Source organism: Mesoplodon densirostris, chromosome 1 (assembly GCF_025265405.1).
Source record: "Mesoplodon densirostris isolate mMesDen1 chromosome 1, mMesDen1 primary haplotype, whole genome shotgun sequence".
Taxonomy (NCBI): Eukaryota; Metazoa; Chordata; class Mammalia; order Artiodactyla; family Ziphiidae; genus Mesoplodon; species Mesoplodon densirostris.
This window is the reverse complement of record NC_082661.1, coordinates 112831486-112851868: the sequence shown is the minus strand read 5'-3', so window position 1 is coordinate 112851868 and position 20383 is coordinate 112831486. Positions and strand designations below refer to the sequence as shown.

At 42.1% G+C, this 20383-nt stretch overlaps 1 protein-coding gene across 2 annotated transcripts in view; it reads left to right on the top strand.

Moving 5' to 3' along the window:
• The window catches only part of TARBP1 (TAR (HIV-1) RNA binding protein 1), a 66514-nt gene extending 46949 nt beyond the window's left edge, over positions 1-19565 (top strand). The window contains exons 20-30 of one of the 2 annotated variants that reach the window (XM_060107922.1): positions 865-985; positions 1847-1957; positions 2824-2973; positions 8789-8875; positions 10889-11085; positions 12651-12732; positions 14690-14861; positions 17791-17982; positions 18167-18291; positions 18709-18845; positions 19179-19565. In XM_060107922.1, the coding sequence (XP_059963905.1) occupies positions 865-985; positions 1847-1957; positions 2824-2973; positions 8789-8875; positions 10889-11085; positions 12651-12732; positions 14690-14861; positions 17791-17982; positions 18167-18291; positions 18709-18845; positions 19179-19347 (1543 nt within the window). In that variant the 3' untranslated portion in view covers positions 19348-19565. Of the gene's footprint in view, positions 1-864; positions 986-1846; positions 1958-2823; positions 2974-6484; positions 8729-8788; positions 8876-10888; positions 11086-12650; positions 12733-14689; positions 14862-17790; positions 17983-18166; positions 18292-18708; positions 18846-19178 lie in introns of those variants that run through there. The other variant, XM_060107932.1, reaches the window with a different exon arrangement.
• Positions 19566-20383: the final 818 nt, after the last annotated feature.

Genomic DNA, 20383 nt, shown 5'->3' with positions numbered 1-20383 from the left:
TTCAAAACTTTGTGCATAGGTGTTTATGAAGAAGATAATAAATTGTGTTGTCGTGATTCACTTTGATTTTAGAGTTTAGGACAACAAATGACAATTGTGTACAGTTACCACAAAGTGTTTATTATTCTAAGAGTCATAGCTATGTTTTAAATCTGCCACTTTTCATTAAATATATACATTTTTCATTGTTAATTATTTTAATTAATTTTTTGTTTTCTTGGCTGGTTATAGTATAACAGTAAGTGAAATTTTTTTAGTTGACGTTTCCAGAATATTTGATTTCTACTAGACAGATATTGTTAAATTAAAATGACATTTATTTACATTATAGTCGTTTTAATGAACTTGGAAATACTTAATTAACAATTTCAGTGAATTTATTTTTCCCCATTTGGATACTGAAAATGCTGGGTGGTCAGCACACACACTGAGTGTGTTCTGAGTTTGCCCTTCACTTAGAGACGTGCACTTAGAGTGCACAGTGACAACAGCATTGAGGTGTTGATGTGTGTTCTTGCCCCTGAGCAGGAGGTGTGTGTGGTCCTCTTCCAGGAACAGTGTCATGAGCTGTGATCTGTTTTGTCCACAGATAAGATATTATTGACCCAGTATCAGTAGTGTGTGCCTTGTTTTTCCAGAAGTCTGGGTGAATTTGTGCTCATTCAGACTTTGTGTACAGGATCTCCTGTTGATGTATTTGTTATCTTCCACTGTCTATCCTGATTTAAAATGCATTGTCATTAAATATGAAGCTACTTAATTTTAGAAAACTTTGGAAGGTTTTGATATTTTGAAATTAATATCTAATGTATTTTTTAATTTTGAAAATGCATTAACATAATCTATCATTTTATATTTTTTTAGTACTAAAAGAGAGGACCATTATGTGAGAATTTGTGCTGTCAAATTCCTGTGTTTATTAGATGGCTCAAATATGTCTCATAAGTTGTTTATGGAAGATCTTGCAATCAAGCTATTAGAAAAAGTAAATATGCTTTATTTTACCTTAAAGTATCTTAACTTAGCAGTTCAAGCACTAGCAGTGACGCAACAGAAGTAAACCTGGCAGTTGGCTGAATTTAGACAGCACAGACCATTAAAGCCAGGGAGAGCGCTGCTAATGTAAAGGACTCCATGCTGCTGTTGCCTTGTGTCTGGTGATGGCATTGCACTGTCCATTTACAGAGGTGCCCCTGTCTTAGTGGTGTTTGTATCAAATTGCAGATCCCATTATTCCAAACTTACACAGTCAAGGGGCATTATATTCCCTTGCTAATATATATTCTTCAGATGTGTCACTATTTACTACAATACGATAAACTTAAAAAAAATTTTTAGTGCAAAGTCCACCCCTGTGACCCCATGTCTCCCCCTTAACTGGGCACAAGGAAAGAGAAGTATATTTTCAAGTACTTTTTTTTACTATGTAAATTTGTATGGTTCCTTTTCTAATTTTAAAAGCAGATAAGTTTAGACTTCCTGGTGGTCCAGTGGTTAAGACTCCAGGCTTCCAATGCAGGGGGCACGGGTTCGATCCCTGGTCAGGGAACTAAGATCCTACATGCTGCGTGGCGTGGCCCAGAAATAAAAATTAATTAATTAATTAAGAATAATAAAACTTTTTTAAATGCAGATAAGTTAAAAGCAATGAAATTCATTGTTTTGAAAGGAAACTTGGAAAAAGTATCATAAGAAAGTGTCTTTCTTATCCTTCTGCCTTTCGGAGTATAACAGGCTCCTATGCCCAGTTTATACTTCTTAAACTTGAAGTTGTCACTGATTTTCTTTTCATTGATCACAAGTTCAGTAGGTAATTTAATATTGGTCCCACCCTCCCCCCGCCAAGGATGAATTGGTGTCCAAGTCAAGAACTCGATACTATGTGAATTCTCAACAACATAGAGTGAAAAACCGAATATGGCAGACTCTGCTTGTACTTTTCCCCAGATTCGATCAGGTATAACATTTATTACATTCGTACCTTTAAGCATAATGTTTTCATATGAATAAACTATGTAGTAGAAATTGTCATGTGCTGCTTTAAAATTGAGAAAGTCGTCTGCTTAAAATTTATACTTTAGTTCTTAAAATTGAAGTTGATTCAGCAGTTTTTTTTAATAGAATACTAAGGCAATTAGGTGTTGTAGAAATAAATTGGAAACTGATTTACATGGCCCCATTTAATATATTCTTCCCCTCAGTATTTTATTGTAATATTTTAACTGTTTAAAGTCTCATATGCCACGATAAAACTTTAAGCTGTTTTTTTAATAGTGACTATTTCTTAATTAAAATTAGTAACCATTTTCAAAGTTGATAAGGAATAGATTTTAATTTTTCCCACCACAGAAAAGAAATCACTGTGTGACATGATAGAGGCTAGTGCTGCTATGGTGGTAGTCATACTGCGATATATAAATGTATCATCACAAAGCAAGAGAGTGGCATGGACATATATACACTACCAAATGTAAAATAGGCCGCTAGTGGGAAGCAGCCGCATAGCACAGGGAGATCAGCTCAGTGCTTTGTGACCACCTAGAGGGGTGGGATAGGGAGGGTGGGAGGGAGGGAGACGCAGAGGGAAGAGATATGGGAACATATGTAAAACTGATTCACTTTGTTATAAAGCAGAAACTAACACACCATTGTAAAGCAATTATACTCCAATAAAGATGTTTTAAAAATAAATAAATAAATGTATCATCACATCGTGTTGTACACCTAAACTTATACATTATATGTCAGTGATATCTCAATAAAAATAATTTTTTTAAAATTAATAACCATAACAGTTTAATTTGTATGCTTTATTTTTCTCAGAATTTCTTGAATAGAATTATTGACAAGATTTTCCAGGCTGGTTTCATCAATAATCAAGCATCCATAAAATATTTTATAGAATGGATTATTATATTGATTCTTCATAAATTCCCTCAATTTCTTCCGAAGTTCTGGGACTGTTTTTCTTACGTAAGTAAAGGAGATTTTTCATAATTTTTTTTAATGAAGAAAAGATCTTAGCTATGCTGGGAGATTGTTTCACTTTAATAGTTTTCTGGCTGTCAGTTGCCCTGCCCCTAATGTACTGACATCCTAAATTGTGTTTTGTAGGATTTGAATTAATTTAGGAGACAGAAAGCCCTGGCATTTATCTTGAATATAGCATCATTTTTATTTGAGAGTTCTTCTATTACAACAAAACAAAGATGGAAAAGGTTTCTGTTATTAAGAAGTAAGGGAAATAGGTGCCTTCTATATTTTTATTTACCAAGCAATGTCTTTGTTTGATCTTAGAGATAAGAATGATGAGGAATGGGGGACTTCCCTGGTAGTCCAGTGGTTAAGACTCCGTGCTTCCAATGCAGGGGTGCAGGTTCGATCCCTGGTTTGGGAACGAAGATCCCGCATGCTGCAGGGTGCAGCCAAAAAGTAAAAAAGACAACAAAAAAAAGAATGATGAGGAATTAAGAATGATTAAGAATGAGGAATTAAATGCATTCCTTACATTTTAAAGAATTTCTTAGTAGGGAAATTTCAAATATAACCAAAGCAGAGAGAGTAGAAGGGAGCCCCTACCACCCAGCCAAAAGCAAGTGTCCGTTCGTTTCCATTCTTACCTCCTCTGTACCCTCACACACACCTCTGACACCCCATCCCCAACATTCTTATATCTTGAAAATCATTTTTAAGGCATCAATACTAAGATCAGTGATAGAATTTGCAGTTGCAGGCTTCCTGACCAATAGCAAGTTGTTTCTAAACATCAGTTCTAAATACTTGCCTCGAGTATTTTCTGCTGGTTCCCAAGTTCACCCTTCCCTTTCTCGGTAAATGACCTTGCCTTCTGTGAGTGAAAAGTATCTCTTTCTGTTTCAGGGGGAGAAACTGTTGTTCTCTCTTCCTCATCTGTGTCTGTGTCCTTATGTGCATTTCCTTCTGGGACTTTACCCTGAGTTCTTCACTCTTCTTCTGTTGACTTTTCCTCCATCCTGCCATCGTCCTAGTGTCTTCTTTTCCTTCTATTAAACTTCGAGAGTGAGTATCTTTGCCTTTCTCTCTTGCTCTTCTTAAACCACTGGGCTGTGCCGCATCTTCAGAAGTCGCACGTTGAGGGCTTTGTGTGCAGCTACAAACAGCCTTGTCTTTTTCTTCATCTTCCTTACTGCCATGCAGCCTTTCTCGCTGACTGTTGCTTTTCTTCTCCAGCTGACTGTACACTATGGTGATCCCTTCTCCAGTCCCTTGTCCTTCTCTTTCTATACTCCCTTTGCTTTGTACACGCTGTCTCTGCTGGTTCGTTGCATCCCAGCCACCTCCTAGGCCCTCTAACATAATCGCTTCAAACTTCATCCTGTATGACATGAAATTGATGAGCGTGTCTTTGCCTGAAATCCCTGACACACACACACACACACACACACACACACACACACACACACACACACACACACACACACACACACACACACACACACACACACACACACACACACACACACACACACACACACACACACACACACACACACACACACACACACACACACACACACACACACCGCGGTCCTTCACTGTCCCAGGCTCCTCTCCTGAAACCTGGGTGTTAGGATAAGCGTGGCAGCTTCATCTTCACAATGATCTTGAAAAGTAGGTCGGAATTTTTACATTTTACTTAGTGAAAAACCTGAAGTCCAGACTTCTCTCTGAAGTCCAGAGACATTAAGTAACTTGTCACACCACTAAGAAGTGACAAAGCTCTGATTCAGATGTCTGTTTCCTTTCAGAAGCTGCGTTCGTCTTCACTCTTCCAAGGTTCCTCTGCTGGCTCTTCCTTCTTCTCTTCACGTCCATAGAATTAAGAAACGTACTTTGACATTTTTTCCTTGCATTGCTTCTCAGACCTGTTGCTTTATTAATCTTGTTTGTCTGCTCTCAGCGGGTGGGCGCTGCCTCAGAAATTCTCACGGAAGGCCCCTGGTTCTGGTGTGCTTCCAGCCCCCCTGACTCTCCTGTCCCTGGTCAAGCCACCAGTTCCGTCCCGTTTTTCCACTCTGCTCAGTCTCTCGTTTTCCATAAAGAGCTCTCAGAGCTGGTATATTCTCTTCACATCTTTTCCTTGTGGACATCAGGGTTTTTCACTGTAAGCAAGTAAAACGTTTGCTGATTGAATCAAAGGGATGGAAACCAGACAGCGGAGATGGGGGAAATGAGGTAGCTTACACAGTGCCCAGAAAGCTGCAGAATCCAGCTTGGAAAATAGGCAGGAACAAGGTGGGGCTCAGTGGTTTCCAGAACTGTAGCCACAGGCGTGCCGTACAGCAGGTCCACCAGGGACATTGCTTCACCCCACTGGCCGCCTGGTGCCATCACGGCAGTGCTGCAGCCTTGGCCAGCCATCCACCTGCCGCCTCTGCCGCCTGCATGGAGTGGGTTCTCTGTGGGCTCTGCCTCTCTGGCGTCTCTGGATCCAGGTCAGGTGACTTCTCAGCTGCAAGGAGGCTGGGAAAATGAATGTCTGGCATTTCCAGCTTCTCACAAGACCTATAAGGTGAAGAATTCCCTGAACTGGGAAGGGGATTCAGAATAGATACCCCCAAACAGGCAGTGTCCACTACACCCTTTTCCTCCTTTATTTGAAGCAGGTGACCTTAGCTTTTATGTTTCCGAGAAAATAGCAGTCATCGCATAGGAATACCTTTACCTTCTCAAGAGCAGGCACGCAAATAAATATATAGGGTTGGCCGAAAAGTTCATTCAGGTTTTGCCATAACATCTTCTGGAAAAACCAGAACAAACTTTTCGGCCAACCCAATACCTTGTCCATATCCACCCAAGACTGCTTCCCTCCTATATCATCAAGGACCTGAATCTGCTGTTGAGGTAATTCCTCTGCTTGTTCTCCAGCTTCTCTTCCTGTCTGCCTTCTCGGGAACCTTAGCCCTCAGTCTCTCTCCTATACCTAGTGTCCCCTTCTTAACCAGATGGTTTCTCATCCACTGTTACGGGTATTTACACTGAGCTGCTCCTATAGAGGACGCCTGTAATCACCTATATCCCTACCCTGTCAGAGCCGGACTTGCTGAAAGAAGTGTGTGTATGCCGCAGTTTCGGCGTTTTCATGTTCTCCTCGCCCACAGTTCAGTCCAGCGGACCCACCTCCAGCTCGGTCACTTCTCAGACGACCCTTGGCCAGGGTCGGTGGTCAGCCTCCTGCTTCTCCCCATCCGTCCATGCTGCAGACGACCTCCTTGTTCCTGGTTCAGTAACACATTTCCCTGGTTCCTCCTGCCCGTCTGTTTCTTGTTTTCTGTGTCCTTTCTGGGCATTTCCTTCCCTCCCCAGCTGTTAAATGTTAGTGCTTCTCAAGGCTGGGCCGCCTTCTTTCCTTAATTTCTCGTTGTTTTATAGTCAGTTTTATCTGGGTCATGGATTCACTTATTATCTGATGTGAATGACCCAATAATTTATCTCTCTCTTTCAGACATCTTCCCCTAAGTGCTCCTTCAGGCTGACTGCAGCCACGCCCGGCCTGGCCACGTTTGATGGAGCACAGCCATGCCCGTTCATATATCGGTACATATCGTTCATGGCTGTGTTTGAGCTAAAAGGACAGAGTCGAGTGTGTGCAACAGACTGTATGGACCTCACAGCTGTATTTTTATTCACTGGTCCTTAACAGAAAGCTTTGCTGACCCCCGCTACGGACATTCTTCTTGAATCTTTATAAATCATCTAAAACTTGGATGTCTGACACCAGGTGCCTTATATTTGCCCCAAACTTGATCTTTTTCTACTATCGTAAACAGCACCACCGTCTATACAGCTGCACAAAGCAGGGAACTCAGCGCTTTTCCTGACTCTGGACCAGATCCTGTCGCTCTTGCCTCCCGAGTGTTTCTCAGTCACCATCTCCCGTCTCTGCGCTTGGCCTTGGTCCAGGCTGCATCGTCCACTGCACTGCTCCCCTCGGTGGACCACCTGCGTCCCCTCTTCCTCCCTTTCAATCTACTCTCCACACCGAGGCCAGAGCAGGTTCTTCAAAATGAAAATGTGATCAGGTCATCCACTTTCTTAAAACACTGCTCTCAGAACAAAGACCGAAGCCTTGAGTGGCCTGCAGGGCTCAGGTGGCCTGTGCCCTCCTCCCCGTCCAGTCCATGTGCCCCATGTTCCCACCTCTGCACTTGAGTCATTGATGCATGGATGGGCTCAGTTTCCTGTTGCTGGAACATTCCAAAGGCCAGGGGAGTGAACAACAACACTCTGCTATTTTTCCTGTTTCTGGATTGACTGGACCAGGCTGGGCTGTTGTGCATGTGGTATCCACTGGGCTGGGACCTGCAGACGACTTCTTCAGCCACGTGCTTGTCACCTTGGCTGCAGTAGTGGGGACAGCCGCAGTGCCGGGCACCACTGGTTCTGCAGCTCTCCCTGTGGTCGCTCAGGGTGCCAAGGACGAGCATTCCAGGAGGGTGCATCTTGGTATACCCGCGCGCGTTCCCAGCCTCTGATCGCGTCCAGAGCAGATGGCGTGGCCACGCCCCCCGGCTGGGAGGGGCCTGCATTAGGGCCTGATTACCGGGCCGCTTGCTTCATCGCGGACCCCCCACGTGGCCGAGTACCCCTCTGACCTTTTCTGTTCTTTCTCCTCTTTGCCTGCATAACTGCTTCTCTTTCTTCAGATCGCAGTTCATGTGTCGTTTGTGTCATTTCTTAAAGGAAGCTGCCTCCCTGAGTAGTTTAGATCCCCTTAGTGTGGGTGTTTGTAGCACATAAATAGTTCTTTTTGTAATGGGAATTTTAATTTATTGTCTGGTTTGATTTTGTCTTTCCTCTCCATTAGACCCTAAGCTCCAGGAAGGCAGGAATCTTACTTATTTGTGTTTTCCTCTGTTTCCACCACAGTAACTGGTCCATGGAAGACAGTCAATAACTAACTACTAGTTACATAAAGGAATTAATCATCTGATTCGCCTTTTGGAACAGTTTCTGAACTGTGGTGTCTGTAGTCTCTTTCCAGTCTACCCGGCGTCCATCAGTTTTTTATCATTAAAATAATGTGTAATTCCAAGTCACTATCATAGGGAAGGTTTCCGAATTCCAGTTGAACACTCTTATAAGTAGCGTTTCATTGAGGCTCTTTTTTGTTTGTTGTTTTTTGCGGTACGCGGGCCTCTCACTGTTGTGGCCTCTCCCGTTGCAGAGCACAGGCTCCGGATGCACAGGCTCAGCGGCCATGGCTCACGGGCCCAACCGCTCCACGGCATGTGGGATCTTCCCGGACCGGGGCACGAACCCGTGTCCCCTGCATTGGCAGGCGGACTCTCAACCACTGTGCCACCAGGGAAGCCCTCTTGAGGCTTTTTGTAGGCAGCTGCAGGGCCCCATTTAACCTCTGCTGCTCCCCTCCGCACGGGGGCCTTTGCCTCCCGCTTGCCTGTCTTAGTTCGTCTTGCTCATATTCACCTGTTCACCCCCCTCCCTGTTCCCCTGCCCACCTCCGCTTTCTCCAGCCAGCCCTTGTCTCCCTGCAGTGCGCTCACCCTGGTCTCCCCCAGTTACTCCTCGCCTGAGTGGTTAGCGGGCGTGTGTCTGATGAGTGTTGTGCGTGCGGGCGTTTGGCTCTGGGACGTTCCTGTGCTTTCTCGCTTTTCCTCCTCTCCTCCCACCCAGGCCGTGGCTCCGTCGGGGAGGATCCGGCCCCAAGTGTCCAGCCCGGTGCTTTGATGTGCACGGGCTCACGGCAGCTTTGAATGACTGTTTCGTGTATCTGATTTATTTTCAGGCTGAAGAAAACCTTAAAACAAGCATTTGTACATTTTTATCAGTTTTGTCGCATTTGGACATCATTACTGAAAATATTCCAGAGAAGGTGGGTTTATATTGTTTGTGAGAAGAGTTCAGACTTGACTATCAAAATAGAACTTATACATTTGTGCTGTTTTCATTTAGAGTAGTCCTTGTGTGCTTTGCAGTTTCTCCCCTTCCCTTCCACTCCCCTCCTAATGGCACACGCACTTAGACACAAACGCACAATAAGGTGTTACCCACGGGCACACACACACTGAGATAACAACTGAGCCCATGTTAAATCTCTAGACAAATTAATGGGCAACTTTTAATGATAGGATGCTTAACTTTATACAAGTATTTACGTAAGATTATTTAAATAAGACATCCCTCATTGCATTTAACTATTCCTTGGCTGGCAGAGTTATCTAACAAATGCTTGTACAAAGAAACTCATGGTCAGAGTATTAAAAGCCATTGTGTTATTGAAGGTTTATATAAAATGACTGTCATTATTCAGAGTGTGAAAGCCAGTTCTTCATCTTTCTCAGGCTTAAAGCATCTTCCCTAGATAAGTAGAGATCTTAGCTAATTCTGGTTAATCACTATGGCAACTGTGGAGAATTCAGGAAAACCTGCTGGTAAAGATTTAGAGCAAGATTCTATATTATTGAATCTACATAGAATGTACTTATATGTTGTAAACTCTGGGAGAAACTTAACACAGTCGACCCTCGGTCAACACAGGAGTTGGGAGTACCGACCCTCTGCGCAGTGGGAAATCCACACGTAACTTTACAGTCACCGTAATACAAGGTTCCTCATCTGTATCTGTGGATTCAACCACCCGAGGATCATGTAGTACTCTAGTACGTCTTTAGTGAAAAAAATCCACGTATAAGTGGACCTGCACAGTTCAACCCCTGCTGTTCAGTGGTCAGCTGTCTGAAATAAATGTTGTTTAGTGTTGAAAGTGAGGTAAAAATATTGGGGGGATAGGTTTCCTAGAATTTCTCAAAGTGTTGTCTTTAAGCACGGTAACAATCAGATTTCGTTGTTAACCTATTTCATCAATCCTAAGAACAGGTCTTTCTTCCCACCACATTTTAACCTCAAAAAACCATGATAATATCTTAAAATTGATGGTGTGTTACAGTGTCTGTCAGCCAGATGGCAGTGTGTTAGTTATAGTTATGTGAAAACTTGTGTTACACCTTCTGGTAAGAGTTAAGAAAGCTCTAGCATCAGATAATAGCAGTTGTTATCTTTCTGTTTTAAATACGTGCAGGGAAGAGATTTGCTTACAATCTGTTAAGAGAAGTAAGATAGACAAGAAACTGTACTATTGCAGGGCTCTTAGCTTGGTGCAGCCCAGTAACATTTACAGATGAGCCGTTTGGTAGGAGCATTAAGGTAGCTCCTGATACTGTATTAAAAGTTTGAGCCCATCTGGTTTCCACATTAATACATGTCACTTCCTTTGCCTTTCAATATCTGTTGAACTGTGTGGTTTTAGAAATCAGGGATTATCATTGCATAAACTCTCCTGGCTGTGGAGGTGAAAAACTCCGTGAATTCACAGGAAAAGACTACAGGGAAGTTTAAACTCTTATTATTTTTCTCTCCACTTCTTAATTTTCCTGCCACCACTCAGTGCTGTGTGGGTCCAAGGTCACCATTAGAGAAAACAGAGTAGTTCAGACCAGCGGAAAACAGCACTTTATGAGGTACCTTCACTTAATATTTCTAACTTTTTCAGCCCATGGTAAGGTAATAAGTGATGGAGACTTCTTAAAACACTGGTCATACAATGGTTAGCATGAAAGTACTTCATTCAGGTTAACCTAGGTACTGGAGTATGGGGGAGAACATGTGTGGCAGCATATGGTAAATAAAAACTAAAGAGCTGGGAAGATGCTTTCCTTCTTGAGGAAATCACTCCTGCCCGTGTATCTGTCTGAGAATGACGATGCAAAACCAGTGAAATAAGATTTTACTTTGTAGCATTTTTGTCACCTGTACTCCTTGTTCTTGGTCATACAGTCAAGGGTAAAATGGTCCATGTTTACATCTGAAGAATGTTTCTCCTTTTCAGAAACTAATTCTGAAGCAAGCCCTTATTATCGTACTGCACTGGTGTTTTAATCACAATTTTAGCATTCGACTGTATGCCTTAGTTGCTCTTAAGAAAATCTGGAGCATGTGTAAGACGTTGCACATTGAAGAACTTGATGCTTTGACTTCCATTATTGAATCCAGTCTGAATCAAGTGGAAAACATGCATGGAGCAGGGTAAGCAGGCCTTGTCCCCTTACCCCTCGGTCCAGCATTGTGTGCAGAGGGGGCATAGAGGGTGCCCAGCTTCAGCAGCTTCTGTTTAGCCCATCACGCTGCAGTGCACAGAGCTCAGATCAAGCAGCATTGAAGCAGCTCACTATTTGATGTGCAGTTTAATTACAGCTCTAAGTGCTGTCAGCTCCGTCATTGACCTTTTTCTTTTTCTTTTTTGCTCTTTAATCCTTGATCTTTGATTTAGGGGCTTCTAGATGTTTCTCTTCAGCGTAGCCAAATGTTTTCATCCTCTGTTGTCAAAGAACTGCTGAGAAGCAACATGACCTGACTCTAAAGCCATGCTCATAACCCCTCAGATGTTCGGGTTAAAGCTAGAAGCTCTTGCCTTTTCTTTTCTAAGAGAACTTCTCTATCCCCCAAACGAAGTCCTACTCAGATGCTCAATATCAAACAGATACAACACCGCTGCTGGGATGGAGTAGGTGGGGGTGCACAACTCAATAGGAAAACCCAGGGGGATGGGAGCTCGGACACATACTGGGGTGTTGTCCTTTGAAGAGACCCCTGAAAGCCAAGGGGCACAGAAGACAGGTGCATAAGGAGGGGCCAGCCTCTCATCTCAGGTCTTCTCACCCCACTGATGATGAGGCGCGGCCGGCAGTGACAGGAGGGGCTGGGAATTCAGGGGTGAAGAAGGTACGTTGGCCAGAGCAGGAGAATGAACTTGCCGGAAGGCGTCTTGAAATTGCTGCTTAGCTTTTGGGTTGGTCATGAATTTAAACTGAAACCTGCTGGTGGCCATGTTTTGTAATTTTTATTCCTCCCTCTTTTGCCTTCTAAAACTTGACAAATTTTTGGTTTTTGTTGTTTGTGATATTACTTTCATTTGGCTTACGAAAGTTGGTACAGTTTGCTGCGTGTCGTGAATCTTCAGGGTAGAAAACGTGACTTACGTGGACTTCCCTGGCAGTCCCGAGGTTAAGACTCCGCGCTTCCACTGCAATGGGCAATCCCTGGTCGGGGAACTGAGATCCCACATGCTGCGCAGCGCAGCCAAAAACAAAAAAGTAACTTATGTAACGATTTTCTCTCCTGGAAAAAAAAAAAAAAAAAAGCATTTATGGCCAGAGAGAGACCTAAGGATCCCAGCCTAGATTTCTTCCATGGTTCCCTTTTAGAATTCTTTTTCCCCAAGCCCGGGAGTTGTACCTGCGGCAGCTGTTCCTGTGAGATTTTCCCATCGTTGTCTGTTGACTGATGACTGTCTCTTTGATGGAGTGGAGACCTGAGTTTCATTCTTGTTGAGTCAGTGTTTGACGTAGGACTGTGAGAGAGTTATTTAATTTCTTTGTCTGTCGTTGAGTTTCATTTCAAAATGTCAGATTTAGGGTCAGCTTTTAAGGATTTTGATCTTGGAGATAGTCGTTATAAATCTTGGGATAAAAGTCACAAGATTTTCCATTCATTCTAAATTCTACAGTTCCTCTTTAAGAGAGCTACTTGGTCTTCCCCCTTCCCAGAGTGGGTTCACTAGTCTGTACCTCATGTGTATCTTTAACACTTAGGAACGCAAAGAAGAATTGGCAACGGATCCAGGAGCATTTCTTTTTTGCATCGTTCCACCCACTTAAGGACTACTGTCTGGAGGTGAGCAGAGAATCTCATTTGCGAACTCTCTTCCGTATCTTTAGTCCCGGTGCTTCCTTTCTGCCGCGGTTGTTGAAGGTATATGAGGTTAACTGTCCTTACAACGCTGCCTTCACGTCGTAAAGCGCTCCGTGTAATTTTGTCACTTCATGCAGATGGCTGCTTGCGCTTCACTCTTAAGCAGTGAAAATTGGCTAGTCATTTTCACTTTCTGTTTCTCAGGCAGTGTCTGGCTTGTAAACACTGGAAGGGGGAATATTTAACTCTGAACAGAAATCTGTTCTGACATTAAAAGGAAATGAGTGAGAACATTTGTGCAGGTGAGATTTGTTGTAACGAAGCCCATTGTTATGAAAGAGCGAAAAGATCTACTCCTCTGTTAAGTGCCTATTTTAGGCTCTGGATGGCTGGAATTGTATAGCAAATGATCCACCATCTCAGTGATCGTAACAGAATGTGCTTATATAATTTATTTAAACTTACTACAGTTAGCATGTGAATTAATTAACTTAATATATAGATTATTAAAATTTGTACATATGATATTACTTTCTCCCTTTTTTGACTACAGTTATAGTGTTCTGCCTTGAAATTTAAAACGTGATCTAGGAACTTGGAAGTATCAGAAACTTTAGCCACAATGCATAAGCAGTTTTCTTTGTTGTTGGGTTGTGTGTGTGTGTGGATTACTAATAAGCTGGCCTTTAAAAAAATACAGATCTATATGTTGTGAGATAGTCATCATAGAACATTATTGTGTACTTTGTTGCTTCATTGCAAAAATTATTTAGGATTTTTCAAATATTTTAACGTGCTCTGTTCTGTGTCCTTTAGCGCCCAGAATGCTTTGTTTGACATCTTTCTGAAGGACTCTTAATAACTCTCTAGTGCTAAGTCAGCCTTTTCTATTCAGTTCTCCAGCAGGAGTAAGTCCCTTGCTTCCCCTTTTCCTTCATCCTGACTTTGACTGCCTCACCCTCATATGTTTTATATATTTTATTCTCTATTAATTATACGAACCATAACTGTACATATCAATAAAATAATGGCACACAAGAACTCTGTTTATACATTTGGAGCTATACTTGGTACCTACTTATAATAAACAGTTGCATTCATTATGCCAGTTTCAATTTGCACAAATATTGCTAATAAAGAGAAAACCATATTCATTCTAAAAACTTTTATGAAGGCTTGGACATTGTTATAAGTGTATTACTTTATTTTTAAATTGCCTACTCTGCTTCTGCTTCCTATGTGCCTTTTCACATTTGAGGATTATCTGGATCTCAGTTCTCTTGTCATAGGTAAGAAAAGGGAAGGAGGATTGTTATGTAATGACTGAATAACTGCTGTTCACAGTGGTGTCACACTGTGCAGTTTACAAATCACTTTCATGTGCTCTTTTAACCTGATTTTACCCTCATTTTACCAATGAGGAAGTTGAAGCTGAGAAAGGCTAATGGCTCGTCTAACGTCACACAGCTAAGATACAGTCGAGGCAAAATCTAGATTCTAAATTTGTATTTTGGCAGCAAGAGTAAAGATCTGGCATCACAAGAGCTCGAACTTGATTGCTTATGGAGGTGTCTGGTTGTCAATAAATAGCATTTATCCAAATGTTGTCCAACATTAATGCTGATTAATTCCAAAACACTTCTTGCTTGTGTTAAGAGCATGGTGTATATTATGTTACATACAGTTAGAGATACTGGAGTGGAAGATCTGCCCGCTCTCAAGGATTTCCTAAATTAATCCCTTAATTTCTTAGAGAAGATAAGAAATATAGATAGACAATTGCTACAAGGTATAAATGAAAGTATGTAATTTGATCAGATGTGATAGTTTGGGAGAACACATCAGTAATAATAATTAAGTTGTACTTTAAACATGTTATCATGTATTTCTTTGTTATTTTTAAGGGAAAAAATTTAGACTTTTACAATTCTCCTTTCAGACCATATTTTATATCCTTCCACGCCTTTCCGGCCTTGTTGAGGATGAATGGATTGCCATTGGTAAATTTACCAGGTTCACTGACATTCCTTTAGATGCAGGATTTCAGTGGTACCTTTCTCCAACTCAGCTTTATGAACTAAAACCAGGTGACTGGTCCCAGCAGGACATAGGTAAGAAAAACTTTTGCTTTACTTTTTCTCCCTGTTGCCTTGGTCAGGCTCACTGATTCACCTTACTTAGAATAGGTGGTTAATAGTATCACTTTTTCATTGATGTGGTGAATTCTGCTCCTCCACTTAGAGAAAAGACAAAGTGTGGTGTCACTCTGACTAGTACTTTCCGTTGACGTTGGCTTTGCTCTCAATAGCCAAAGAGAGCTTGATCTGCTTTACTCTATAAAGCTAAAGGCTTCTGTCTTCTTTGAAGTATTGATAATTAATATTCATTGCTCTTCTACTATATATTTCTGAAAAAATATAGATATAAAAAGGGGCCAAATTAAGAAATCTCTTTTCTTGTCCTATTTGGGAGTGAAGCAGAGCTCTGCATTCCCTGCTCGGTCTGGCTGAGCATCACTCATCTCTTAGCCCTCTTTTCCCTATGGCTCCAGCCCTCCTTTCACGTGCCCCCGCCCCCATCCTTCCCTGCAGCTTTCTCAAGGACCCCCCTTTCCCTCTGTTACTTCTCATCCTCCTCCTTCCCTTCACAATCCAGCTGCCCCAAAAAACCGGGGATCAAGTCCCCCACCCATTTTTAAAATCACAACTAACCTTAAGAGATGTGTAGTAGTGATCTGCATTCTCAGCATTTCTGTCACTCACATTTTGTCCTCCTCTGGCTTCCCCAGCCCATAAGCATCATTAAAACTTCTTTCAGAAAAGCAGAAATTGTCTTTGTCTACTTGTTTACAAAATCTAAATAGATGCTCTTTTCTTACCATACCTGACCCTATGTAGCATTTATTTGCTCATTTCTTGCTATCCTGATTTTTCTCCTCAGTCTGACTTTTCTCACTCTCCTTTGAGTTCCCCTCCCTCGTCCCTTATATTTATAGTTCTCTCAAATTTTAGTGTTTTCAGGAATCCCTTGGACATCATGTTAAAAGTACAGATTCTTGGGTCCCACCCTTAGATTTTTGTCTGGAGGAGAGTTCTAGGAAAGTGCATTTTTTTATCAAATACTCTAGATGGTTCCCTTTAAGACTATCACCTTAAATTTATTTACTGATTGCCCCCTGTGTGCTGAACAGAAGACAAAGGCTCTGCCCTCAGGGCGCTTACATTCCTACAGGGGGACAACCCTAAACAAACAGATAAGATGTCAGGTAGTAAAAACTACTATGGAGAAAATTAAGCAGAGTAAAGAGGGTGAGAGAGGATTAAAAAGACCTTTTTAAGGAGTTGACATCAAGCAGAGGCTTACATGAAGTGAGAGCAAGTCAGGCAAAGCCTGGGAAGAGCAAATGTGGATTTGGGGGCAAAAGACAGTGACAGGAGCCTTTTCAGGGTGGAGGGGCCAGCCTGACCGGGAGGGGAGGAGAGGGGAGCAGCACATCTGGACGTCTTGTCTGAGTTCTGCCGTGGCGTGAGTGGGGCAGGCAACTGGGGAGTTATTGGATGGGGAAAAGACTACAGAGGTCTTTCTGTTTGTTTTGTTTGTTTTTGGTAAAGAGGGGGATATTGCAACAGGGTTTCTCTGCTGAGACGTGAATGTTAAATGCTTTCATTGGCCTGGTTTTCTTCTCATTCTGTTTGCTCTCCCTGCACATTTTTATTAATTTCCACAACTGGAAACCACCTATGTAACTGCAACTTTCAGATCTTTATCTCTGGCCAGCCTCTTTCCTGAGCCTTCTGGACGCTTGCATCAGCTCATCTATAAGCTCTTTAAACTCAGTATCCAAATCCATGTTACCTTTCTGCCCAGATGCACCTCTTCTAATCCCCTTCCTATTAGGGGTCTCACAGGAGTCATTCTTCCGCTGTCCCTCTAGCCACATCCGTCCGTTATCGGATCTTGGCGATTCTGCCCTTCCTCTTCAGCCCCTCTTGCAGAGACTGTTTCTGTCTTTTCTGGGCTAGTGTGAAAGCCTCTCAGTGGTTTTCCCTCCCCAACTTATCCTCCACATCGTTTTTAAGAGGTGGTTTTTCTGCAACACAAAACCAGTGCTGTTACCCCCCTTCTTAAAACCCTGTACTGCCTCCTGTCTGTAGAATAAATTCTTTATCATTTTATACACAAAGCCCTAATGACCTGGTCTGAGTCCCGTCCCTCCCTCCACCGCAGGCTGTGAGTGACATCAAGGCACCACCGCTGCCTGCGACCTGCTCCTGCGCACGTGTCCACAGTTGGCCCCACCCTTCCCATGCTGCATCTTGCTCTTTTGCCCCTCCCTCCCCCAGACATTAGCAACTCCTGTCTGTGTGGGCACACCCTCAGTATAGTACCGCGTCGTGGTTCCGTGCGTGTCTCTTCCCTCCCCAGTAACCTAAGTGCCCCCGTTTGCACAGTCAGGTTTGGAGTGGGAAGGAGAGCCTGGAAGGAGAGTCTCAGTCCTGAACTAGACATCACAACGCAATTAGACAGGTCAATAACATCCGTGTACTCATCGGGGTAGCCAAGAGATAACTGCTCCAAAGAACAGTCCTCGTTTTCAGAAAAGGTCCCCCAAGTACTTGGAAAATAATTTAAGATAAAGACTATTTATGTTGTTTTCCGGCATACAATATTTCTACAGAAAATTCCAATCTAATAACACCATTGTTTGTAAGATACGCCATTATTTTATGTAACTCTAAGAAAAAAATGCTACCAAACCCATGATACCCTTACGGATTCTAAGATGCTTCCCAATTTGGGGTATGCTAAAATGGAAAAAATGTGCATCTTTGATTTTCATGAAATGTTGTCGTATTTTGGTTAGCAGGGTAGAATTTGAACATTTTAAACTGTTACTGAAAATGACAATTGTATCTGAATCCAAGTAAAGTTCTTTAGTCAGTGAATCTCATTCTAAACTATCATTTTAAGCTCTTAAAAAAGTAAATATGCAGGTAAATCAATAGAGAAGGAGATTTATATTTTCTTTTTCTTTCCCAGGTTCTAACTCAGGCGAAGCAGATAACGAGTCAGAGTGGAGTGATGTTCAGAAGAAGATTATCCCATGGAGAAACAATGTTCCCGACTTAGACCTGGAGCTGGTATTTCAGGATCGTGCAGCCAAACTTGGAAAGTCACTCAGCAGACTGATTGTAGTGGCCTCACTCATTGACAAACCAACCAACTTAGGAGGTAAAATTAGAGTTTCCACTGGGCTTGCTTATCATCTTCTGATCCTGAAAATTTGTAACTGACCCAGTGCCATTTGTGGCCTCTCTTCCACATTTCCCCCTCTCCGGGAGCTTCAGAGGAATGCCTGGGACCTAGTGAACTTGGCCTTAGACTGGCGGCAGTAACCCCGGCTTGTCCTGTGCAGGGCTGTGCCGGACCTGTGAGGTGTTCGGGGCCTCGGCGCTCGTGGTTGGCAACCTTCAGTGCATCAGAGACAAGCAGTTTCAGCACCTCAGCGTTTCAGCAGAACAGTGGCTTCCTTTAGTGGAGGTGGGCGCAAAGTGATTTATTAATAAAATTTTCATTTGCTAGACTCTTTTGTAGTACTCTGTCTTCACGTTATCAACCCTTTTGCAGTAGTCCAGCCTTTAATGGCTTAAAGATAATACTGAAAAGTAAAATACAGCCCACTCTGTTCTCCTGTTCTTATTATCTTTCACACTGTTGTATTTTTAGAAATCAATAACGTAGAATTCTTTTCAGTAAAATGTGTCCTGTTATAAGTCACTCTTGTTTGATAAATTTATGAGAGGTTGGGAGCGTTCTTTTTTATAGTGTATAATTCTGTCCTTTTCCTTTGAACAAATTTCAGTTTCATGAAAGTGTTTTTTTCTTTAACTGATTTTACCCCCAGGAGGGCTGTAAATGAATGATTTAATATTCTGCTCTTTGTAAACGAATATTAAGGTAAAACCACCTCAGCTGATCGATTATCTGCAACAGAAAAAAGCAGAAGGTTACACCATCGTGGGTGTGGAACAGACTGTGAAAAGTTTAGACCTAACCCAGTACTGCTTCCCTGAGAAGTCTCTACTCTTGTTGGGGTAAGAACACTGTCTTGAGAGTCTGTCTAGAAAACGTCCAGAAGGTTTACAGTTTTACCTGGACTCTTGATCATACACCTGTACCTGGCTTTTGACTTGCAAGGTTTATGGAAAGCCCCCCTAAGTTTTCATTTTATTTCACCCGTTTGGAATGGTCAGGTGAACACAGAATTGACCCATAAACCTTCTTGTTACACTCATCTTTATTTTCCTGGTACCATAGACTTGTGTCATTTTGTTAACCTGTCTCTTCCAGTAACATCCAGGATATCTGAGAAGAAAACTGTTTATTATAAGAAAACTAACCTTTCTTCTCCCATTTTTCTGAATCAGAAATGAACGGGAAGGAATTCCAGCAAATCTGATCCAGCAACTGGACGTGTGTGTGGAAATTCCTCAACAGGGCATCATCCGCTCCCTCAACGTCCACGTGAGTGGAGCTCTGCTCATCTGGGAATACACCAGGCAGCAGCTGCTGAAGCAGGGGGACCCCGGGTCCTGAAGTTTGTGCCTTGTCTGAGACGAGTTATCAAGTTATCGAGTTATCTATCGGTGCTGTTGAAACATTGTTTTAAAACTATTTGGACTGATGAGATAGATTCTGAAATCTATTGGGATAATTTGCATTTCTTTATTTGCAGTTTAATGCCAAAACTTTGTCATGTGCCTTAACTATATTGCTGTATGTTGTCCCCTTTAATAAACCTTTTTTAAAGCTAAGTAGTACTGCTTCTTTACTAAAATATTTTAAGCAGTTGTGGAAATAAAACAATGTATTTTAAAAAGATCATTTCTTTCCTAGAAACTAGTATTGTCAGAAATGTGGATCATGGTAGGAGGAAGGCAGAATTAAGGCAGCTCTGATTATCTGTGAATACCACACCCCTGTCAAGAGCAAGCACAGGGCCGGGGGGCGGGGGTGGGGGGGAAGCAGAGCTTCAGTGTAAGGAGGAGTCATTGGCCTCTTTCTGCTGATTCTGCGCAGGGAGGAAACATGCTTGGCAAGGTGCCAAACCAGCTTCCCTGTGAAGTTCATAACTTACTTTTAAAGCCATAAACTAGGCCATAATCATTCATATGAAGTTTTTAGGAAATTTTCATATGCCATCTTTGCTCAGGGTTCAAATAGTGATTAGAAATAGTCTACCTTCTGACTGTTGTCAACGTGGACCCAAAGGAGGTGACTTACCCTTGCACATCATTACCAGTAGTGAGAATGGAACCCACGAGGGTTGATGTACTGTTTCTGTTCTTCTGAGGTTTTTTTGTTTGACATTAGGATTACGTTATTATTTAATGGTAACTATCACCATCCATCAATGCACTTCAATCATGTCTGTGTCCTTTTTTAATAATAATTAAGTTTCAGAGTTCGTTACCTGTTATGTATTTTTTTCTTCTGTAGCTTTATTTATTTATTTATTTTTTTACTCTACCATATCACTTATATGTAGAATCTAAAAAATAATACAAATGGATCTATATGCAAAACCGAAACAGACTCACAGATACAGAAAAAAAAAAAAAAAACCTAGTGG